The sequence below is a fragment of the Maniola hyperantus genome, chromosome 27 (assembly GCF_902806685.2).
Source record: "Maniola hyperantus chromosome 27, iAphHyp1.2, whole genome shotgun sequence".
Classification (NCBI taxonomy): Eukaryota; Metazoa; Arthropoda; class Insecta; order Lepidoptera; family Nymphalidae; genus Maniola; species Maniola hyperantus.
In genome coordinates, this window is record NC_048562.1 from 4,425,271 (window position 1) to 4,450,981 (window position 25,711).

The 25,711-nt window shown below is 38.5% G+C and overlaps 3 protein-coding genes and 1 long non-coding RNA gene across 7 annotated transcripts in view; 3 read left to right on the forward strand and 1 right to left on the reverse strand.

Annotated features, from left to right (window-relative positions):
* The window catches only part of LOC138404331 (uncharacterized), a 265,328-nt gene that overhangs the window by 238,378 nt on the left and 1,239 nt on the right, over positions 1–25,711 (forward strand). The window lies entirely within an intron of this gene.
* The window catches only part of Rbcn-3B (WD repeat-containing protein Rbcn-3B), a 170,873-nt gene that overhangs the window by 70,776 nt on the left and 74,386 nt on the right, over positions 1–25,711 (reverse strand). The window lies entirely within an intron of this gene.
* LOC117994760 (pupal cuticle protein PCP52-like) lies at positions 1,002–2,798 on the forward strand. Its single transcript, XM_034982720.2, has 3 exons — positions 1,002–1,035; positions 1,498–1,653; positions 2,140–2,798. The coding sequence occupies exons 1-3, from the start codon at positions 1,024–1,026 to the stop codon at positions 2,785–2,787; spliced, it is 816 nt and encodes a 271-aa protein (XP_034838611.1). The 5' UTR covers positions 1,002–1,023; the 3' UTR covers positions 2,788–2,798.
* LOC117994761 (cuticle protein 1-like) lies at positions 17,241–24,589 on the forward strand. Its single transcript, XM_034982721.2, has 3 exons — positions 17,241–17,345; positions 23,120–23,320; positions 23,845–24,589. Exons 1-3 carry the CDS (start codon positions 17,334–17,336, stop codon positions 24,097–24,099), a joined length of 468 nt encoding a protein of 155 aa, XP_034838612.1. The 5' UTR covers positions 17,241–17,333; the 3' UTR covers positions 24,100–24,589.

The following is a 25,711-nucleotide window of genomic DNA, read 5'->3' on the forward strand; positions in this document are numbered from 1 at the left end:
GGTCTGAGATTCCTGATAAGGTTAACGTTTACTCATTTTTAGGGTTCCGTACCTCAAAAGGAAAAACTTATAGGATCAATTTGTTGTCTGTCTGTCTGTCAAGAAACCTACAGGGTACTTCCCGTTGAACTAGAATCATGAAATTTGGCAGGTAGGTAGGTCTTATAGCTGTCATTAGGGGAAAAATCTGAAAACCGTGAATTTGAAGTTATATCCCACAACAAAAATTAAATTGTGGTCATGAACTAATAATTAGTATTTTCAATTTTGAAGTAAGATAACTATATCAAGTGGGGTATCATATGAAAGGGCTTCACTTGTGCATTCTAAAACAGATTTATATTTATTTTTATGCGTCATAGTTTTTGAATTATCGTGCAAAATGTCGAAAAAATACGACTGTAATACAGAACCCTCGTTGCGCGAGCCTGACTCGCACTTTTTTTAACCTATTCAAAAGTATATCAATCTTAATACAGGGTGTAAGGAGAACGCTAGCAAAAACGATGACAGATGATGATAGTACTGATGATTACTGGTAAGATACCACAAAAAAAACGCGAAAAAACACCGTATTTAGTAATAGTTCGCAATGTATTGCAAATAATACATCTGACTGGCACTAGAGGTCATCGTACTTTGCGTAGATAAGTGCCTGGGGGTCAATGCCACGTCGTAGGCGGGGATGATTTATGCCAAAACATGGCAGGCTCGAGCCGTGCCATGTCACTGTTGTAACAAAAAATTAAAGTGTTATTTCTTGTACGACGATGGTACGAAACCTTTCGTGTGCAAGTCCGACTCGCACTTGACCGCTTTCATTTTTATTACGTGTTATGCACGCTCCTATAGCGTCCAAAACCTCACATTTCCTGCATCCCTCCCGCCTTTAGGCCGTTGACGCTTAACTTTTTTTATTGCATTCAAGTAAACAAGTCATCCAGTACTCAGCCTGATCCATTTACTCACAATATAAAGACGGTACGTACTTTGCATACATCAGTACACATCGGTTAAGACAAGATGAGGGAACTGGTCAGTATAGCTTTTTAATTCTTCTTCTTCTTTGCAATCACACGCAATATTTTAGGTTTTCCTGGGCGCGGAGCATCAGATAGACTTGATTTTTTGCATCAATATGAGTTAATGAGTATTTAAATCACTACCCATATTATAAATGCAAAAGTCTGTTTATTTGTTGATTTGTCCTTCAATCACGTCGCAACGGAGCAACGGATTGAAGTGATTTTTTGCACCTGGAGAGTGACAAAGGCTATTTTTTATTCCGGAAAATCAAATTTTACATATAATTTTTTTACAAATGGTACAAATTTAAACAATAGGGTCACGACTGGCAGCTGAAGTCACGAGGTTTGACAGCTCTAAAGCTGACAAACAGTATCTGTCCTTTTCTAAATGCATCAGTGAGAAGAGGATGCGAATACTCTAAAATTTAGGTGTGCAAAGAATTAGTACCATTGTTTTGTTTACCCACAGTTCCTGACCGCCCTTCTCGCCTGCGTCTCCGCAGCGCCCTCTATATTGGCGCCGTACCCGTATGCCCTACCCATCGCTGTAAATGGGGTAGCACCTTTAGTGGCTGCGCCGACCATTTCGCCTGGCGACATTGCAGCTGTTGCTATTGATGCTCAGGTAACTTGTGTACCACATTTGGCTCACCTCATGGCTCATTCACCTTTCCCGTGAAACATATATACTTCAAGGGAATCAAAATAGGTGGTATAGAATCCACGACTTTAAATCAAAAACCTTTAAGTCCATTTTATGTTTAGGGCTTAAACAAACAAAATGTGACGGCAATTGCACGTCAGGAAGTCACAGCGCGTATAGGAGTCTACAATAATTGTTATGTACAAGGTAATGTATAAAAACATGTCACACTGACACGCGCTAGGACTATACGTCTTCATGAGGTCGTTGTATTGCAACATGCAAACAAAATGTCAAGTCGATACCACTGTGCACTGGTTCGGAAAGAAGATTCCATTAAGAAGAACCGGCAAGATACATACAAATTCAAAGAGCTACAACGCAACCCATCAGATCTCATTTAACGGCATAAGGCGTCAACAATACTTAACTAATAACTAAACTAACTATAGGTTTTTAATTCCACAGGTTAAATTGGCTGACCAAGCCCGTTACATCAGTGATGAAGCTAAAGATAAAGCAGAACAGGCCGTTGAAAAACAAAACCAGGATGTCCGCAACGCGAATGACTTAGCCAAAGAAAAAGAAGAAGAAGCCATATGGGCTGCAGAAGAGAAGAAATGGCAAGTAATCAACGAAGTACAAATCGCTGAGGCTAGAATTGCTGGATCAATTGCTAGCAAAGTTGATCCTGAAGCTATAAGTACAGGAGCAAAAAGCGAAGAAAAGGCTGAAATTAAAAGTGAAGCTACTGAAGTTAAAACTGAAGAGAAAGCCGAAATAACGAGTGAAGTAATGGAGGTTAAAAGTGAAGAAAAGTTGGAGGTGAAACCTGCTGAAGCCGAAAAGCCTGTTGAAGTTGCAATGCCTGCTGAGGCTATGAAGGAAAATGCTATTGAAGTTAAAGCCGTAACACCAGAAACGGCTAAACTTGAAGAGGCTTTCACAGCTCTCAATTCAGCTTTAGCACCTATAGCTCTCGCTCCAGGCTTTAACTATAAGCCTTATGTAACACCGATATCCTACAGTCAATATCCCGCCTATAGTTTGTATCCTTTCCAACATTTCCTGGCGATACCTTACCAACCGACTTTAGCTGTTAAAAAGGTACTGTAAGATAAAGTTTAATAAAGTAATCTTAGAATTTTTAAATTGTTTCGTGTTTCTTATTTTTTCATTGGATTTGGCGGCTGTGATAGCCTAGTGGTTAGGACGTCCGCCTTCTAATCGGAGGTCGGGGGTTCGATCCCAGGCACGCACCTCTATCTTTTCGGAGTTATGTGCGTTTTAAGTAATTAAATATCACATGCTTCAACGGTGAAGGAAAACATCGTGAGGAAACCTGCATGCCTGAGAGTTCTCCATAATGTTCTCAAAAGTGTGTGAAGTCTACCAATACGCACATGGCCAGCGCGTGGTAGATTATGGCCAAAACCCTTCTCACTCTGAGAGGAGACCCGTGCTCTGTAGTGAGCCGGCGATGGGTTGATCATGATGATTTGGGAGCTGTGATATCAGCTATATCAGCTATCAGCACCTATTGGTTTGTACTACCAGACTTATATAAGCACCGCTACCCTACAGTCAATATACCATTTATCGTTTCCAACATTTACTAGATATCCCTCATCATTGAAATTGTTTTTGAGTTTTTTAGGGTTCCGTACCCCAACAGGAAAAAGGAACCCTTACAGGATCACTTCGTCGTCTGTCTGTCTGTCAAGAAACCTATAGGGTACTTCCCGTTGATCTAGAATTGTGCAATTTGGCAGGTAGGTAGGTTTTATAGCACACGTAAAGGGAAAAATCCGAAAAACGTGAATTTGTTGAACGGTTACATCACAAAAAAAATTACTTAAAATGTGTTCATGAACAAATAATTAGTATTTTCAGCTTTCAAAGTAAGATTCCTAAACCATGTGGGCTATCATATTATGAAAGGGCTTTACTTGTACATTCTAAAACAGATTTTATTTATTCTTAGGCATTATAGTTTTTGATTTATCGTGCAAAATGTCGATAAAATACGACTGTAGCACGGAACCCTCGTTGCGCGAGCCTGACTCGCACTTGACCGGTTTTTATTTTCATCCTTGGGTTATTTGAATAAAAATCTATTCTATTGTTTTTATCGAATAAAAAAGCTTATTGAATTTTTCATAAAAAAAATATCAAATATCTGGCTGTCCAGCGCGGAAATGCAGCCAGTATTCTTGGCACCATTCCACGCGGGCATGATTTAGGTATATAGTAATTAGATAAGGCTTGCTTTAAGTTTTATTGTAGTATTTTCATTAAAAATCAACCTAAATAAAGTTTTATCTTAAACTGCATCATCTTTATAACTTCACCTATATAGTTTGTTGTGGGCTCTTCTCAGACTTGGGCGAGTTTGGAACCCTCGTAGCTTTAGTTTTAAGTTTGCGAAATAATTATCACCACTGTGTCTTAAAAATCCAACAACTGACAATCGAAAAGAGTAATTTATTACCTATTTTGAATTTTTGAATAAATCATTTGACTTTGACTTTGACTACCGAGTTAATAGATACTAGATATAATTAATTATAGCTACAAGTATTTTTGGTATGCACAGGGCGCGTTTCAAACGTGCGCGCGGCACGTGCCATAGGTATTTGTAATTGCACATTGATCTTAATTACACCTGCCTAACTCGTGGCACATAATACTAAAAGGGTTTCTATCAATGAAAGGTATTATCTTGTCTGAGACTATTTATCACCGTAAGCAAAATTCACCCTCACCACCTGGGTGTCTGGTGCACTTCGACCGTCCGTTGTGCCAGACCAAGACACACGGGAGTGTGTCCGCCAAGTTCTTATAAGATTCTAATAAGAACCGCGGCTAGGCACTAGATTACAACATGGGGTAATTCAAGGGGCGGACCAACAAATTCCTAAAAGGCCCGCAACGCATCGGCAGTTCCTCTGGTGCTGCAAATGTTCATGGGCGGCGGTAATCACTTAACATTAGGTGACCCACCTCTACCACCACTCTCTATTTAAAAAAAGGCACGAAATCCGGTCGTGTTGGATTGCTGTGCGATTGGACTATTAGAGTGAAGGAATAGACAGCACCTGTGTTTGCGCACATATACTTGTGCGCAATTGGTTAGTGCTAAACATGGCCGAGAAAGAGGCTAGCCACTGAAACCCAACTGGGCTTCGGAAAGCCTTTGAGAGCCGAAATTCGTTTAGGAGAACACAAATTAGGTATTTGATGAAGTGATAATGCAAAACACCTACTTAGATATGTTTTTTAGGGTTCCGTACCTCAAAAGGAAAAACGGAACCCTTATAGGATCACTTTGTTGTCTGTCTGTCAAGAAACCTCACAGGTGTTCTAGGTCAACGGGAAGTACAGGGTACTTCCCGTTGACCTAGAATCATGAAATTTGGCATGCAGGTAGATCTTATAGCTGACATTTGGGGAAAAATCTGAAAACCGTGAATTTAGGATTAGATCACACAAAAATAAATAAATTGTGGTCATGAACTAATAATTAGTATTTTCAACTTTCGAAGTGAGTGACTATATCAAGTGGGGTATCATATGAAAGGTCTTCACCTGTACATTCTAAAACAGATTTTTATTTATTTTTATGCATCATAGTTTTTGAATTATCGTGCAAAATGTCGAAAAATACGACTGTAGTACGGAACCCTCATTGCGCGAGCCTGACTCGCACTTGGCCGGTTTTTTTTTTTTCAAGTTATAATTCAATTTATTAATAATTGCGTCTGCATACCACAGCAATAATAACACAGGTAGCGAACAAATTGAATTTGTAATAGGCCTAATTGCCTGTACGCGTCCATAAAATTGTGGAGGCCATTTGTCTATCCGTGTCATACAAGACTTATTTTACCTTAAGCCTTTAATAAATAGCTCCATATGTACACAACGAAAAAAAGCAAAATACGGCGATATGTCACAGTTCACGACAGTTACAGCGGTCACGCACTCATCAGATCCGAATCCGTGAAAATACGGATGTAAAAATATGTACGAGTTACGACGCATGTCATAAGTTGCCATAAAAAAATTGGTACACAGCCCTACTATAAAATACAATAGCCCTTATATAAAAAATATATAAAAATGAATCGCTAAATGTGTTGCTCATCGCAAATCTCGAGCTCGAAAAGCTGAACCGATTTCGCTAATACTTTTTTATAATATTCCTTGAAGTACGAGGATGGTTCTTACAGAGAGAAAAATTTAGTTCAACCTCCCCCTCAATTTTCTAAACTCCACCCGAGCGGTGCCGGGGCGTGTCAGCTAGTAGAAAATATATTTGAAAAGGGTGAAAATCACAGAGTTCTCTGCGGGATTTATAAATCCCTAAATCCACACAGATGAAGTAGCAGGCTTCATCAAATGAGAAATATGAATAAATGCATACAAAATCTTTTCATTGACGGATTCTTAACATGTCCAATTACAAAACTACATGCCCCGGTCACCTGGTTTTGCGCGGGACGTGAATAGAGATTGTAATTAGGTACATGAATCTGAATCAGAAAACGAAAGTCAATAGTTTGGCAAATTTCCTAGTACAGTTGACGTGAAATATAGAACACTAGCTTATGCCCGCGACTCCGCGTGGACTACACAAATTTTAAGCCCCTGTTTTACCCCTTTAGGGATTGAATTTTCAAAAATCCTTACTTAGCGGATGCCTACGTCATAATAGCTATATGCATTCCAAACAGCCCGATCCGTGCAGTAGTTTGAGTTGTGCGTTGATAGATCAGTCACTCAGTCAGTCAGCTTTTCCTTTTATAAATATAGATGATATCATCATTTCAATTCATCACCGGCCCATTATTGAGCACGAGTCTCCTCTCACAATTAGAAAGGTTTAGGGCGATAGACCACCACGCTTACAAGTGCATATTGGCAGACTTCATAGACCTTTGAGAAATCTCAGGCATTTAGGATTTCCTCACGATGTTTTCCTTTATCATTAAAGCAAGTGATATTGCATAAAACACACGGCATATAACTCCGAAAAGTTAAAGGTGCATGCCTGACACCAAAGTCAAAGTGATTTATTTAAAATAGGTCAAAATAAAACACTTTTTGACTGTTGTATGAATTTCTATGTTGCAAATTTTAATAGTGCAGAAATGAATGATTACTTAACATAAATATATAGCAATATGATTGTGTTACAGACACAACCATATTGCTATATGATATGATAATAATAATTAATTATATTTTTTATTACAGGAATGAATAATTACCTAAAGTAATTAATGAACAAAACCACTTTTATTTTTGGTGTCGCGTATTCAAAAAAAACACTTTATATATCCTACGTCTATCACACGAGGGCATCGTGTTTAATGATAGTAAATATATTAATTGCGGGCGAGTACGGAATGTACTGCACTGTTTCCATAATACGTCCAGGCTTCGACGTCAAATGTTAGTACATTTGATACAGGTAGCCTTATCGTAGCCCTATTTTTCTATGACTTCACGTCACCAAAGCCTAATATTTGCTACAACGTCGATTCAGGATCAAACCGAGAGTTCCTTCACTCTAGTTCACTCTGACGTCGTCATCGTCAACCGACAGGCTCCACCAGAGATGTGCTATGCTACCATAGATAACAGAAGTATCTATGTATACTACGATGCTATGGATAATTGCCGCGATAAGACAATGGAAACAAAAGAACGCACCGGGCGTACTTAAAGGTCGTCGAAAATTGCTGATGAAATAATCGGAGACCGTTGCGAGGGTGGTAGGCGCGGTGCCTTACACTGTTGCCTGTTCACCAGTCACCACTAAAACACAGTTATTTGTTGTATTACAAAACCACACCCTAACAGCGCGCTCCCACTTGTCGGCTGTCGGACCCGGATTTTAATACCGGTTCCAGTGGCAGAACATTTTCATACAAGTGTGAATAGCTTCATAAAAAAATATTCTGGTACTGGAACATCCGATTAAAATCCGGGCCCGACAGACGACAAGTGGGAATGGGTCGCAAGTATTATTTACTAACTGATCCGCCCCGACTTCGCTCAAATGGAAATTCTGAGAATTATGACTTACTAATTATGAATATTATACGATAGACTTTGGAGTTCTAAGGAACTAGAATGGCTGTTTCACACCGGAAAGTGCTGTTATTCTACCACAATCAAGCAACCGGAAAGCAAAGACTTCAAGCGGACTAAATAGTGCTAGAATATTAGTTAGATAAATCATATTGTAATGAGCAAATACGTAGACGGCGCCTATCGACCTAGCGACAAAGCGAGTAATAGCAATGGCATGCCGTACGACGTGACACCACCCACGAGTGGGTACCAACCAGTGTGCTTTATGAGATTTTACATCTCGCCTACATTGATATAGAGAAAGAGACCGTGAGGGCCAGACCTTCGTTATTTTATAAAAGCTGAAATTTCTATGCGTATTGTCCCCAACACAGGGAGGAACGATCAGTGACTATGAAGTTTTGATCATCGTGGCTTTGGCAGATAACATGCAGATAGATAGATAGATAGAAATACTTTATTGCACACATAACATGAGATAAACAAGAAAAAAACAAAGAAACTTAAAACTTAAAAAAATAGTTTGCAAAGGAGGCCTTATTGCTCATAGTAATCTCCACCAATGTAACGTAAACAAAGGTGTATAAAATCTTTCGTCAAACTATTAAGTGTAATTTTTTAAAATTTTCTTGTTACCTGTTGTCTGCCAAAGCCACGAAACTCCAAACTTCATAGTCGCTGATCGTTCCTCTCTGTGTTGAGCACAATGCGCAGAGAAACTTTCAGCTTTTATAAAATAACGAAGATCTGGCCCTCGCGGGCTCTTAGCCTCACGTGCCTACACAAAGGTTCAATGAGATTCGATTATTTACCAATCGAAGCGCGAAATTGATCAAAATGTTTCTATTATTAGACATGTCAATATTATTTCTGCAATACATAGTACTAAAGCTACGCTTGGAGTCTCTCTACGTGATCAAATCAGAATAATAAGGAGAACAAGGAGATCCGTAAGAGAACCAGAGTAAGTGACGTAAGCTCAGCGGGTTGCGAGTTAAAGTGGCGATGTGCAGGGTACGTAGGTCGGAAAACCGATAGACATTAGGGTTCCAAGTTGCAAAACCATTTTTATTTTATTTTATTCAGATACAAGTTAGCCCCTGACTGCAATCTCACCTGGTGCAGTGATGATGCAGTCTAAGATGATAACGGGCTAACCTGGAAGGGGTATGGCAGTTTTTATTAAACCCATACCCCTTTGGTTTCTACACGGCATCGTACCGGAACGCTAAATCGCTTGGCGGCACGGCTTTGCCGGTAGGGTGGTAACTAGCCACGGCTGAAGCCTCCCACCAGACCAGACCAGAAATTTAGAAATTATAAAATTCCAAACCCCTGCCAGGAATCGAACCCGGGACCTCCCACTATTAAGACCACAGCGCTCACCACTGCGCCAGGGAGGTCGTCACTTCACAGATAAGAGACGCACTTTCCTTTAAACTTTCGGTGTTAAGAGTTTCCATTTATCTACCACGGACGGCGAATTTACATATTATTATTTTTTACTAGCCCGCGACTTCATCCACGTGGATTTAGGTTTTTGGGAAATCCCGAGGGAACTCCTTCAATTTGTCCTTCAATCACGTTGCAACGGAGCAACGGATCGACGTGATTTTTGCATGGGTTTTTTCAAAGACCTGGAGAGTGACATAGGCTACTTTTTATCCCGGAAAATCCTACATATTAAAACCCTAAATCTAAACGAAGTTGCGAGCTTCAGCCAATACGGAATAAGCCGACGAACCAGCAAACAAACACACTTTCGCATTTATAATATGGCTAGTGATTTCCTACGATCCTTGCCATTCACTGAGACTTTCCATCGTCCTTCTACTTCCTCATACCTGAGTGATCGAAAACTGGTAACGAGTCAAGTAATTAAATTGTATCAAGTGTATGATGTATTCAGCTCATTGTTTGTATGGCCGCCTGTTACACCGTTGCGTAACTATGCGAACGAATAAACAATAGTTCAGAATACTTGAAAATATTTTCACTACAGTATTCCAAGATATAAAAGTAACCTGTGTCACTCTAGGTCTCAGGTAAATACGGAAAACATAGGCTTGTTCGTGATGAGTTGGTCATTCAAAATGGTTAACGCCAACACTTTTCTGTCTTTGTCATTTATACGGGATTACGTAACAGAGAGAGCCCTAGGTATACTAACTTCTCTCCGTGGATAGAGTAGGTATAGCAGTGGATGTCTATGACAAAATTGTCGACGACCAGTGTCGCTTTGAAACGTACGTTTTTACAACATCCTAACTAGCAAAAAAATATTTTTTTCGTTCATTCAGAAATTTTGTGCTTTAAATAAACATTCAGATATTGTAATTCAGTTCCGACCGACCTTCACTACGAATAAATTCACTTTATCACAGCTTAACGAGACACTTATACAGTCGGTCGACGGTCGAATTCTAATACAGACGGACAGTACAGACGGTCGAATTCTATGTTCGACATCTACCATTCAATAATAGGGTGATGGATAGGAAAAAATATGTCTACAAGTCAAATAGCGGCTTTTTATCTAAAGTCAAAACACGTAAACTAAAGTCAAAGGTCAAGTAGGGGAGCTTGTATGAAATTCATTGATGTGACGTCATAAAGATTTGACGTAATTTGAGGTACTTTTTTTATTATTTAATTTATTAATGAATCTCTTTAATAATGAATTCTAGTTCTATAAACTACCGTTACACAAAATATCTCTTCTTCTTCTTCTTCCTTACCTTATCCCACGCTACGTGGGGTCGGCACAACATGTCTTCTTCTTGTTACACAAAATATCACATCTATTTATTACTACAGTGCAAGACCCTATTGGGTATATAGGTGCTACGACCGTAAAGCCGGCGTCGTCTCACTGTATTTAACTACGCTGTGTTTAAATAATGTAATATCGTATATTTTGTCGTAATATTACTATCCGTGCACCAAAATCCACGCTCTAATTTCACAGGAACCTAACACTTTAGGCCGCATGGCCCGATACACTTTACAAGGTGATGACCTAAATTCGAACTAGTTTTGTATAAGACCTGAACGGTCATAGAACGAGCGCTTATGTAGCTGAAAGTTTATATGAAACTAGATGATGCCCGCGACTTCGGCCGCGTGGATTTAGAGTTCCGAAAAATCCCGTGGGAACTCGTGGGAAAAAAGTAGTCCATGTCCTTCCCGGGAATGTGAGCTAACTCTGTACCAAATTTCATCAAAATCGGTTAAACTGTTGGGCCATGTTTACATGCCCACAGGCTTTAGCCTTTCATCAAATACCTTCAAGATGCCCCACCAGTTCTTGAACTATTTCTTATTGTAAAAACACGTACAGAAACACGGCCGAAAGTGATGAACATCGGCCTTTACAATGACATTTCATCTTTGTAGAGCGTTGCCTCTGTCACTCATACCCATATGACGCTTTGTCGGTCTCAACGACCGAGACAGTGCTCTACAAATCTGGTGTCTCCTTCTAAAGATCGATGTTCATCACTTTTGGCCGCGTACTGTATAAAGTTTGCGTATAGACAAAACAAAATATTAGGATATCCTCATCGATATAAATGACAAGATATGCCCAAGCGAACAAAATATTTCACGGTTTTCTAATCTATTCTATCTAAATCAGCCTGTGCTGTCCCACGTCTGGGCAAAGGCCTCCCTCCGATCCTTCCACAATTTTTTATTTCGTGCCTCTTCAGGCCACGTAACTGTAAATTTATCTAATTCATCACGTCAACGTCGCCTCGGCCGACCACGCTGGCGTTGATGATTCTGGGGCGTCCAAAAAGAAGCCGATTTGGCCCATAACTCATCTGGCATACGGCACACATGACCTGCCCAGTCCCATTTGAGTAAAGCGGCTGCAAGGCCAACGTCAGCTACTCGCGTTTTGGAACGTATATGAGAATTTCTTACGCGATCTGCTAGTTTTATACCTAGTATGCTGCGTTCCATGGCTCTTTGGCAAACCTTGAGCTTGGACTTTTGAGAGTTTGTCAGGGACCAAGTCTGAGCACCATACGTGAGAGTTGGCAGAATGCAAATGTCCATGAGCTTTTCGCTTTTTACGGTTTTGGAACCAAATAAATCAGCGCCACCTCTTAGATACTAATGAACGACCCGTTTGAAATCCAGACGTCACTGAGGTTGCATTGGTGCTAAAGAACCACTGAGTCGGTGCCATTTGGTTAGTTCAATAGCCCTGTCCATACGAAGTAATATATATAAGTCAATGGATATCCTAAATGGAACATTATAAAGGACTACTATGCAATTGGCCTTTTATCGAAGGTTGTAGGCGTTATCCCTATGTATTAAACATTGTTTAGTTGTGAACTGCTGTTATCTATAACTGGTTACATATTTTATCCTAGCTTCGCAAGGGTGGGCTTTACTTATACTATAGACTAGATTTAAAGCAATGTAAACACCCTTTTTATTTGTGAATGAAAACTTTTTTTTTTATATTCAATCGTACGGAAAAATCGTAACACTAAAAAGAAAAACAGAAGTGGACAAGGTAGAACTAATCTCTAAGAAATCTCTACCAGTGATCTCTCGTCTGGCGAGTCCCACATACCTTCCCTGGCTGGCTGGCTGGCTGGATGACTGAGTGACTGCAGAGCACGGGTCTCCTCTCAGAGTGAGAAGGGTTTGGCCATAGTCTACCACGCTGGCCAAGTGCGGATTGGTAGACTTCACACACCTCTGAGAACATTATGGAGAACTCTCAGGCATGCAGGTTTTCACACGATGTTTTCCTTCACCGTTAAAGCATGTGATATTCAATTACTTAAAACGCACATAACTCCGAAAAGTTAGAGGTGCGTGAACGGGATCGAACCCCCGACCTCCGATAAGAGGCTAACACAGCTTCAACGATTTATATAAACTGTGTAAAATATGTTTTTCTAAAGCAATTAATTTATGGCGTTTTTTAGGGTTCCGTACCTCAAAAGGAAAAACGGAACCCTTATAGGATCACTTTGTTGTCTGTCTGTCTGTCAAGAAACCTACAGGGTACTTCCCGTTGACCTAGAATCATGAAATTTGGCAGGTAGGTAGATCTTATATAGCTGACATTTGGGGAAAAATCTGAAAACCGTGAATTTAGGGTTAAATCACACAAAAAAAATTAAATCGTGGTCATGAACTAATAATTAGTATTTTCAATTATCAAATTAAGATAACTATATCAAGTGGGGCTTCACTTGTGGATTCTAAAACAGATTTTTATTTATTTTTATGAATCATAGTTTTTGATTTATCGTGCAAAATGTCGAAAAATTACGACTGTAGTACGGAACCCTCGCTGCCCGACTCGCACTTGGCCGGTTTTTTCGAAACAGAGTACCTATCTACAGCTAATGAGAGAAAATGTATGGATATAAACGACTAGCTGATCCCCGCGGCTTCGCCCGCGTAGATTTAGGTTTTTAAAGATCCCGTATAGCCTATGTCACTCAGGAATAATGTAGCTTTCTACTGGTGAAAGAATTTTTAAAATCGGTTCAGTAGTTCTAAAGATTACCCCCTACAAACAAACTTAACGACATTACCTCTTTATATAATACAACGGGCCGTGCAGCAGAAATCGTAATATTTTAATTTCGCCATAACTTCAAAACCAAACGTCCAATTTTAATCATTCAAAGACCAAATATTATCTCCATAAACTGTTCTTAGTGATGAAATCATTATTTTGATAAGGATTAATAGCATGAGTAAAATAAACGCGTTTAAATGTAGTCCAAAAAAAATTCAAGATTTTTAAATAAAAAAATGGTTGCTGTGCCTCACTCGACATAGATGGGTATAGTGTGTCGCGGACTTTTTTGTAGATATTTATAAGATCTACAATTAATTAGAACATTTTATGGTTCTATCTTTTATAGTTTAGGCAGCGTACGCAAAATAAGTAACTTTTCTGGTTGATTTTTTACACCTTGTGTCCGAAAAACCCAAATATCTTACGGAACCCTATTTTTTTCCAAAATAAAATATAGCCTATGTTACTCGTGGATAATGTAGCTTTCGAATGGTGAAAGAATTTTTAAAATCGGTCCAGTAGTTTTTGAGCCTATTCAGTACAAACAAACAAACAAACAAACAAACAAACAAACAAAGTTTTCCTCTTTATAATATTAGTGTAGACAATAAAAGCTTAAGTGTATCTGATTAATGATTCTATTTCATGCTCAACTTGTACCTTATATGTCTCGTACCTACATGTTTTACAAAAACACAAGTTGTAATTTATATACGCCTAGCAACCGCCCGCAACTACGTTCGCGTGGATTTCTTCTTTTGGTCTTATTTTTAAATTCCGAGGGAACACTTACATTTTCCGAGATAAAAATTAGTCTATGTCACTCTCCAGGTCTTTGGGTGAGATCTATAGAGCGCACTCTGACTTAACTTAGACTTAAGACAGAGTTAAAACGAGACAGAGCTATATCTCTCACATGAATCTGTCTCGTCGAACTCAATCTTAAGTCTGAGCAAAGTCAAAGTGCGCTCTATAGATCTCAGCCTTAAACTGTAAACATGTAAAAATCACGTCGATCCGTTGCTCCGTTGGGACGTGATTGAAGGACAAACCAACAAAAATACATTTTCGCATTTATAATATAGGTAGTGACTAGCTTTTACCCGCGACTTTGTCCACGTGATTTAATGTATACTTAGCGCTCGGGGCAAAATTCTTTATTGATGATTTAGCTATTTATCAGTGAAAATTCTTTCACTGATAAATAGCTACATCAGTGAAAGAACTTTTAGAATCGGAACATTACTTTCAGAGATTACTCCCTACATACAAACACACAAATTTTAGCTCTTTATAATATTCGTATAGAATAGCTGATTGCAAAACATTTTTTTGTCTGAACGATCGCGCGTTACCTATTCTACTTTAATGGTACATTCACGCAAGTGCTAAGAACAACTGTATAAAGTTTCAACTCAACAGTATAAACGATACCCGAACGAATCGGTAGCGGACAGATAGACAAGCATTAAGTTTTATATGCGTTTACTATGTTCATATTTTATTAATGTTATTAGGTTACACGGTATACGATATGATCATATATGTTTTAGAGGTTTTGTATGTTTTTCTATGAATTATTATGATTCTAACATTGAAGTGTAGGTCTTTTGTTTTATACATAACTGGCTTATGCTCGCGACTTCGTCCGCGCAAACCCCTATATGACCCCCTTAGGGATTGAATTTTCAAAAACCCTTTCTTAGCGAATGCCTACGTCATAATAGCTATCTGAATACCAAATTTCATCCCGATCCGTCCAGTAGTTTGAGCTGTGCGTTGATAGATCAGTCAGTCAGTCAGTCAGTCACCTTTCCTTTTTATATATTTAGACTAGATTTTTTTCCGCAACTTCGTCGGCGCGATTTAATTGGAATGATGACTATATGTCAAAAATAAATTATTTCTTAGGAACTATTAAATAGGAGGGTCTTCCAAAATTCGTAAAATCCACGTCAGCTGTTAGTTTTAAGTTTACTAAACATTTGAAAATATCGATTCAACTAAAAAAGTACTTCAAATTACTTCAATCGTTTATGACGTCACATCTGTGTATTTCATACAAGCTCCCTTACTAAGCAAGCGTTTTGACGTTTGATAAAAAGTCGCTGATTTCACTAGTAGCCATCATCCCTATTCATAGCCTATACAGTGCGACAAGGCTCTCTTGGCACTTGAGTGACATTGTCAGGGGGGCGCTGTTGGAGAACAAATAGGCTTAGAATATTCAAACAAGAACAAAGGGGACACTTGACAACATTAGTTCCGATTTTCGCCACACGCCAAGATAGACTTGTCGCACTGTAGGTACTCACTCGGGGATAATGTAGCTATCTATCTATCAGTGAAAGAATTTTCAGAATCCTATCATTATTTCCGGAGATCACCCCATAAATCCTAACTTTACCTCTTTGTAGCTAATATTAGCATAGACTAGCTGATTTCTTTGACTTAGTTCGCGTGGATTTAGCAGTTTTCAGGATTACGTTCTAGGATTTCTCAAAATCCCTTGTTGTAGAGTTTTAACAAAAGAGTAATTATTATAAAGTTCCTCCCGATTCAATATTTAATTACCTTAAACGCACATAACTCCGAAAAGTTAGAGGTGCGTGCCCGGGATCGAATCCTCGACCTCTGTTTAAAAGGCGTATATCCTAACCACTAGGCTATCAAAGCTTTTTACATTTAGTAACATCCTCATCATCATGATCAACCCATCGCCGGCTCACTATAGAGCACGGGTCTCCTCTCAGAGTGAGAGGGGTTTTGGCCATAGTCTACCACGCTGGCCATGTGCGGATTGGTAGACTTCACACACCTTTGAGAAAATTATGGAGAACTCTCAAGCATGCACCTGCATCGTGAGGAAACCTTTCCTCACGATGTTTTCCTTCACCGTCAAAGCAAGTGATATTTAATTACTTACTTAGTAACATACAGGTAGCGAATTATTGCGATCTCTCGGCTAGTGGGCGGTAGCCTTAAGAGTTCGTCCCGGTGTGACAGGCGGCCGGGCGATGCGGGCACCTTAAATGTCACGTGGTATGCTGAGATACATTGTTTTTCGTTTGAAACCTCAGAGCCAGGGCTTCCTGCTCCGCCTAGCTGATCTCTGCTACATTATCACCAGAATACATAGAGTTAGAAAACTAATAGAAATGGTTAATGAAATATTCAATCACAAACATAATATAGAATATTAGGCATATTTTTTTCCCCATAATTTTTTCTTTACAATTTACACCCATCTGTTTTTTTCATCACTGCTTTCTGTGTAGTGTAATTATTATAAAGTTCCTCCCGGTTCACTATATTATAATCTACTAGCTTATGCTCGCGACTTCGTCCGCGTGGACTACACAAATTTCAAACCCCAATTTCACCCCCTTAGGGGTTGAATTTTCAAACATCCTTTCTTAGCGAATGCCTACGTCATAATAGCTATCTGCATGCCAAATTTCAGCCCGATCCGTCCAGTAGTTTGAGCTGTGCGTTGATAGATCAGTCAGTCAGTCAGTCATTCAGTCAGTCAGTCAGTCAGTCAGTCAGTCAGTCAGTCACCTTTTCCTTTTATATATTTATAGATATAGCATAACTCCGAAAACTCAACTAATTCATAGCATATTAACTACTTGACCAAACTGAGTTAAAAAGACCAAAAAAAATCACAAAATAATATAAATATTACGATTAAAATTTCAATACAGATAAATTACAAAAAAAAGCCAACCAGTCCGAAAAAATTAAAAACAATCCTTCGAGAGCCAATTAAAAGAAATTAAAAAGGCCCTGACAATATCATCTGTCACTTGTACAACTTGACAACAACAACAATACGGATCGCCTCTATATTTTTTAAATGCCACAAACAAAAACAGGTAAGTGCTTTATCGTAGCAATGATTACGGGCACTTTCAACGTACACACGACACGTATAAAAGACCTCTGCAGCACCAGAAATGTACAGTAGCTCTCGAGTAGTCTGACAAAGAAGTTCACGATGAGATTCCTGGTAAGGCATCATTTATCTTATCAGATAACAATTTAAAAATATTAATAACACGGGAAGCGCGATCTTGACATAATTAAAAAGAACCAAATTTTTCATACGCGGGAATTTCAATATATATCTATACCTATTATAAAATAACTTAATTATTGAAAATTTTAGAAACGAGATCTTCACATAAAAAGAATCAAATTTTTCATACGCTGGAAATTGAATCTTGAAAAGAAAATACCTTAATTATTATTGTGATAAGAAATGACACGGGATCATTACAGAAAAAGAACCTAATTTTTCGTGTGCGGTAAATTCAATCTAGATAAGAAAATAACCTAATTATTGCGATAAGAAATTACACGAAATCCTTACAGATAAAGAACCTAATTTTTCATATGCGTCAACTTCAATCTAGTAAAGAAAATAACTTAATTATTGTTAATGTGATAAGAATAAGAATGACACGGGATCATTACAGAAAAAGAACCAAATTTTTGTAGTCTTATTTATAATCATTACTTTTTGTAGTCATGAAATTTTCAGTGTTTTGGTTCTTCTTCCTAACAAAGGTGTTAAGGGAGCTTGAAAAATATGGCTGGTAATTTATTTCAATGATAATTTTTTCGATAATTTACGTAATTTGTTAAGTAACTAGCGTCCCACTCCGGCTTCGCCCGGGTAGCTTATTACAATTTACGGATCTCTAATTTTTGAATCCGTAAAAATCATCCGTAAAGTAGTTTGAGTTGTGCGTTCATAGATCAGTCAGTCAGTCAGTCACCTTTTCGTTTTACATATATATTAAGAAGATTATCCATCAATTTCACAATACTTTATTCTTTAACATAGTAACGACTTTTCTTACAGATACATTTTTTTTAAAAATACGAATATTAGCCATGTTAAATGACTTGTGCAACGGGCGGGGTTTGAACCGTCGACCTTTCGTTTTTCAGTCCACTCCTTTACCGGTTGAGCTATTGAGCTATTGAGGCTCATTATGTTACATTCCTAGACATCTTTTTTTCTTTTTTATGGTCTAAGAATCTGGTTCAACGAAAAAAGTTTACTCTATTTACAGTAAAAATAAAACGGTAAAGAGCCTTCATTTTGTAATACCTGAATTGTAATATGTAACATACCAACCATTTATAAAGGACCTTCTTGTATTCATTAACTTCATATAAAACAGTAATGCTAATCGAAAATCATCTTTATCATGAAGGAAATAAATGCTAAAAAGTCGTGACTGGGATAGCTCGAGAGATCTTATCAAACTGGTTTAGTTTACGCTCACTTACGCGTTTTGCATATTTGCTATTGGTGGTCAAGGTTGCAGTCAAAGAATAAAATGTAGATGTACGAATTACATACATATACCTACATTCGATATCTAAATATATAAAAGGAAAAGCTGACCGACTGATCTATCAACGCACATCTCAAACTGCTGGACGGATCGGGCTGAAATTTGGCATACAGATAGCTATTAGAATAGAACAGAATAGAATGTTTTTTTATTCATGTAAACTTTTTAAAAGTGCTTATGAATAGTCAGGTAGTTTTGAAGAAGCCAACCGCTAAGAAAGGATTTTTAAAAATTCTACCCCTGAAGGGGTGAAATAGGGGTTTGAATCTTGTGCAGTCCACGCGGACGAAGTCGTAAGCTAGTCTAAATATATAAAAAGAAAAGCTGACCGACCGATCTATCAATGCACAGCTCAAACTACTGGACGGATCGGGCTGAAATTTGGCATGCAGATAGCTATATGACGCAGACATCCGCTAAGGATTTTTGAAAATTCAACCCCTAAAGAGGTAAAATAAGGGTTTGAAATCCGTGTAGTCCACGCGGACGAAGTGGCGGGCTAAAGCTAGTAAATTATAAAGTTGACAAAACTAGACAGTAAAAAAATGCCGTTTAGAAATGATGATTGCTTAAACTATTTGTTGAACGCATTCTGAATATATTCGTTAAACACCATAATTCTCAAAAAATGAAACGTAAACGTGTCAATTTCACGCCAAATTAAAAATATTACGCACATAATAAAGTCAATTTGTACTTGATAATTTCATAAAAAGGTTTAGTAATAGGGCGTACGTGGTACAAAATAAGATAGCAAAAAAAAAACCGGCCAAGTGCGAGTTCCGGCTCGCGCAATGAGGGTTCCGTACTACAGTCGTATTTTTTCGACATTTTGCACGATAATTCAAAAACTATGATGCATAAAAATAAATAAAAATCTGTTTTAGAATGTACAGATGAAGACCTTTCATATGATACCCCACTTGATATAGTCACTCACTTCGAAAGTTGAAAATACTAATTATTAGTTCATGACCACAATTTAATTTTTTTTGTGTGATCTAACCCTAAATTCACGGTTTTCAGATTTTTCCCCAAATGTCAGCTATAAGATCTACCTACCTGCCAAATTTCATGATTCTAGGTCAACGGGAAGTACCCTGTAGGTTTCTTGACAGACAGACGGACAGACAGACAGACAGACAGACAGACAGACAACAAAGTGATCCTATAAGGGTTCCGTTTTTCCTTTTGAGGTACGGAACCCTAAAAACAAATTGCTTGCAAAAACCAAATGCTTTCAAATAGGTAAAAATAGTTCAAACTCTTAGTTGACCTGCCGTAGTTTCACTTGAGTAGAATTTCTAAAAATCGTTTCTTAGTGGAGGGTCTGCGTTATAGAGAGGGCCTATAATGTGGACCCTGGGACGGGAAGTAAGCATCTATATACCAAACGTCAAAATCTGTCAAGTTGATAAGCCGTGAAAGGTAACCGACAGATAGAACTTTTCGGAGTTATGTGCATTTTAAACAACTAAATATCACTTGCTTTAACGGTGAAGGAAAACATCGTGAGGAAACCCGCATGCCCGAGAGTTCTCTATAATGTTCTCAAAAGTGTGTGAAGTCTATCAATCCACACTTGGCTAGCGTGGTGGAACCGTGGACTATGACAATCCCTCTTTCTGGGATGAGCCCCGCGCTGGCGAGGGTTGATCATGATGATTATGATGATGAAGAATATAGGTATGTTCACGCGAAGTCAAGGGTAAAAACCAGTCATGTAATGCAACTCATATGTATTCAGGAACCGTCGCGTGTTTGAAATGGATATGGGCATGCCAATTGTGGACTATTTCATAAGGTTGTGACCGAATATCGCTGTATACAATATGTATATGTATACAAGGTCATATATTATGATATTACTCATTCTAAGGGTCGTTGCAGATATGTACGAGTCATATCTTTATTATGCCTTCATAATCTAAATATATAAACAAACCAAATAATATAAATAGAGTAGATACCAATGGGTTATAGACTAACTGAATAACTGAGTGACTGATCTATCAACGCACAGCTCAAACTAATGGACGGATCGGGATGACATTTGGCATGTAAATAGCTATTATGGACGTAGACATCCGTTAAGAAAGGGTTTTAGAAAATTCAATCCCTAAGGGGGTAAATTTGGGGTTTGAAATTTGTATAGTCCACGCGGACGAAGTCGCGGGGATAAACAAGTCTATATATACAAAAGGCAAAGCTAACTGACTGACTGATCAATCAACGCACAGCTAAAACTACCGGACGGATCGGGCTGGGCATGTAAATAGCTATCATGACGTAGACATCCACTAAGAAAGGATTTTTGAAAATTCAACCCCTAAGGGGTTAATTAGGGGTTTGAAATTTGTGTAGTCTACGCGGACGAAGTCGCGGGCATAAGCTAGTCAATCATTAATAATCGATAATTCTATTCTATTTCATATTCATCCTTAAAGTTATAAATGCAGAAGTGTGTCTGTCTGTCACATTTTCACGGCCTGTCCGTATAACCGATTTTGGCGAAAGTTTGTACTAAAGAGATATTTTGAATCTCGGAACATAAGCTACTTTATATCCCGGAAAATCAAAATTCCCGTGGGATTTTAAAAAACCTAAATCCACCTTGACGAAGTCGCGAGCATCATCTAGAAATCCATAAAAATGTAAAAAGAAAGTAAATAAGTTTATAAAGTTTACGCATGTGTATTCAAACCATTATGTGTATGACTTCAATAACATACGATACGAATATATAGTATGAATTTCATAAAAATATATAAAACCGACCGAGCGCATAATTTTATATTAAATATAATAGCAATCATATTAAAAACCCGTCATAATAATTATCCTGACTGTATATGGACGCAATTAGAGTGCCCATGAAAACGGCGTCGTCATAAACGGGCTATAAAAGTTGCTGTAAATCTTGCTGTGAACTATACATTTTAATATACTTTAACTAGTTATATAAACTTAAAGTTCACGAACCTCAATGTTGCCAATGTCATGAACATACATTTCGCTCTTGCAATTTTCATGTTGATAAGTGTCAAGAAACGAGTGTTTCAAGTCCAGTCCTCTTATCCCGCGGCCCAGTTAGGAGCGGGTGCGTTTTGCGGGTGCGATGCCATACATCCCATGCCGCTCGGCACCCGCTCTCGATTAGAACACGTCCATGCGTCTTCCTCACAATTTCTCGTAAATATGAAGAGTTTGTTCTACACGCTAGCCGCCCCGCGGGACGCACCCGCTCTTATCTGGGGCGCAGGCTTAAAGCCATCTCCCACGGCGATTTTTGACAGCGATGCATTTTGTCAGTACTCGTAATTACATGTGTTTGTACACGGACTAGCGATGCGATACAGTCGATGGACGACCATGCGACTGTATCGCTACTAAGTAGATCTATGTCGCTGCCAAAAGTCGCCATGGCCCTTTACAGCTCTTTTAGCTATTAGTGTGAATATTTTACGTTTTTCTACTACTTCTACGAAATTAAAATTGTCTGATAGCCCGAAAATAAATATAAAAATGATAATTTTGACATCTGTTCGTGTTGCATACTAGTGACCACAATTCGCCAATAACAGTGTTTTATCTAGAAATTGATTGCCGAAAAACTAGCCCGTTTGCCATTTCATTTACTTTAGTATAGTTTACATAAATATATCTCCTCGCTATTCTAAATAACCGCTAAACGAATGCATAAGTACATAATTTGGATAAATACCTCATCAACTAATTAAATTTCCAAATATGAACAAAATTGCCTACTTGAAATACAATCGATCATATCCCTCTATTTAAATAAAGCATATGGTATTATCAAGCTATTATTGATTAGATTACTATTCAGTAGATTCAATGAAGTTTCAGCACCGGTGATAACATCCTGATTTATATATTTAAGCGGAAGGATTAAGCGTTAAGGCATCTTTAAAATAGAAACACAATATTATGCTAATACTTAATAACCCCGGTGGACTGACAACCTTAAGAAGGTAGCGGGAAGTTGGTGGTTAAGGAAGGCGGAGGACCGTGTGTGGTGGCGCGCTCTCGGGAAGGTCTATGTCCAACAGTGGACGCAAACAGGCTAATTGATTGAGTGACTTATTATCATTATCATCATCATCATCATCATCAATCCATCGCAGACTCACCGGGTCTCTCAGAGTGAAAAAGGTTAGCCATAGTCTACCATGCTAAATGCGGATTGGCAGACTTCGTACACCTTTTAGAACATTATGGAGAACTCTCAAACATGCAGGTTTCCTTACGATGTGTCACCGTTAAAGCAAATGATATTTAATTGCAACGCACATAACATAAAACCCCTCAACCAATCCTTCCTTTCTTATTTTTAGTACTACTGTCAAATCAATCAAGCAACAGAAAGTATAGCTAAATTTACTTTCAACAGATCGCTTTCGTTGCCCTCCTCGGCTATGCTTCGGCTAGCGCCATCTTGGCCCCCCTAGTATACGGCGCTAACGCTGGCGACGTCCAGGCGGCCCACATCAACGCGAATGTCGCGGCCACAGACACCGTCCGCGCCATCGGAGAAGGCCAGGCCCGCGCTGCCGAAGCCGCCATCCAATACAACACTGAGGCAGTCCGACAGGTAAATATTTGACACATGTAAAGATCACGACGCGACAGTCGTAATATCACCGCGACAATCGCTGCGACAAACGTCCGCGCCGTCGGAGAAGACCAGATCCGCGTTCCAGAAGTCACTATGCAATACAACAATGCCTCATGTAGTTCGTCAGGTAAATTTTAATCGCGACAGTAGCAGCGCAAGACTTCGTCGGCAATATTGGAGAAGAGCCAATTCGCCCTGCCGAAGCTGCCATTCAATACAACACTGAGGCAGTCCATCAGATAAATGTTGATCTCAAATACAAAATCAACATTACAATTGCAACTCGACATTTCCCATCCCATTTTACAGTCAAGATAACCATTCTACAGTCAAAACAACCATCTTGCAGATTTGCGAAAAATACGATAGTAAAAAAAACACTCTGTCTTTCTTTGCGCCATTATTTTTTCTTTATAACTGAGTGCCATGATCTTTGTCAAGAACAATCTCGCATGTTTTGTCTTTAAAATATTAATAGTATAATATTTTTATCCGTTCAGGTCGCTGAAACCAACCGCAACATCCACGAGAACGTTTACTGGGGCAACGTTGCCGCTTCCCAAAACCTTGTCGCCGCTGCGCAATCCCAAGCTGCCGCCATCGACGGAAACCTGGCTGGTGCCCGCGCTGCTTTATCTGCTGGCTATGCCGGTGCTCCCCTCGCCTACGCCGGCGCTCCCCTGGCCTACGCTGGTGCTCCCCTTGGCGTAGCCGCTGCCTACGGTGCCTACCCCTACGGAATCCGCGCTTGGTAAACCGGTTACCAACCACCACTCACTAACTAGTCGATCTATTTAGTGTTGCTAAAATTACCACCACTAAATACTTCGTCTATTTAGTGGTGTTAAAAATTAACATGATTCAATACAACTAGTCAGTTTATTTGGTAATGTTAATTTTTTTGTAAATAACGTATGAGAGTTGCCTCAACCGATTTATCATCCGTTGGGGATGCCCTCGTATGACTGTTACTGATAACGTAACAAACTTTATCGGTAAGAGTCGAAACCACCTCAGTATAACAAGGATAACCGAACTTTGCTCAACGGACTCAACATACAAAGGTCTCATTCTGTAACTCTCTTTGTAAATAAGTGAATCTCATGCCATCACTGCCAAAGTGCTGTAAATAAACATAACATTTTTTTTACAAAGTACGGTTGTAATTTATATTCTGTTTTCTACTTTTTTATACACACCATCCGTCGCCCGTTTTTTGTAAATAAAATATATGTAGTAACGAAATTAACGTTGTTTTAATTATTTACTATTCCCTATACATCTACAGATTAATTAAGTATAATGAGTTTAGGCTTATTTCGTGGTAATGTAAATAGCGGGTACGTACCACAATTCTTATGATGATTTGGATTATCGATATTTCGAACCAGATACATCCAATCCAATGCAATATCGATAAACAACCCAATTAATCATATTAATCGTGGTAGTAATTGCTATTTACATTAACCTATGTAATCAAGTATAATAATATAGGACATATTCATTTGCATTTTTAATACTTATCAAACTATCACGCCAAAATTGCAAGTCCTAAATGAATTTGGATTTAATCAATTTTACAAAACATTAGGTTAGTGACTATTGAAACAATCAAGCATTTAACTTTTCCAGTGTTCGATTAAAAAAACAGAATTTAATTATTACTCGCAAAAAGTAGAATCTATAAATATTCAGTGATTATTATTGTTCCTACTTCCTATTCTAGCAGGCTGGGTGAAAATCAGAATACATAACTTTAGTTTTTTTTTAAACTAAATCAATTATTAAAAATGAATTTATTAATAACTGGTAAGTTCATGAATTAAATCATAAATTTTAGGGTTCCGTACCTCAAAAGGAAAAACGGAACCCTTATAGCATCACTTTGTTGTCTGTCTGTCTGTCTGTCAAGAAACCTACAGGGTACTTCCCGATGACCTAGAATCATGAAATTTGGCAGGTAGGTAGGTCTTATAGCAGACTTTCGGGGAAAAATCTGAAAACTGTGAATTTGTGGTAACATTACACAAAAAAATTAAATTGTGGTCATGAACTAATAATTAGTATTTTCAATTTTCGAAGTAAGATAACTACATCAAGTTGGGTATCATATGAAAGGTCTGCATCTGTGCATTCGAAAACAGATTTTTAGTTATTTTTATGCATCATAGTTTTTGAATTATCTTGCAAAATGTCGAAAAAATACGACTGTAGTATGGAACTCTCGGTGCGCGAGCCTGACTCGCACTTGGCCAGTTTTTTTATAATATGCATGGATTTTACAGCCTTTACAATTAATATGGTACAAATCACCTGGCAAGCCACCCCACACACCCTTGACCCCACACATTGTCTACATGACAA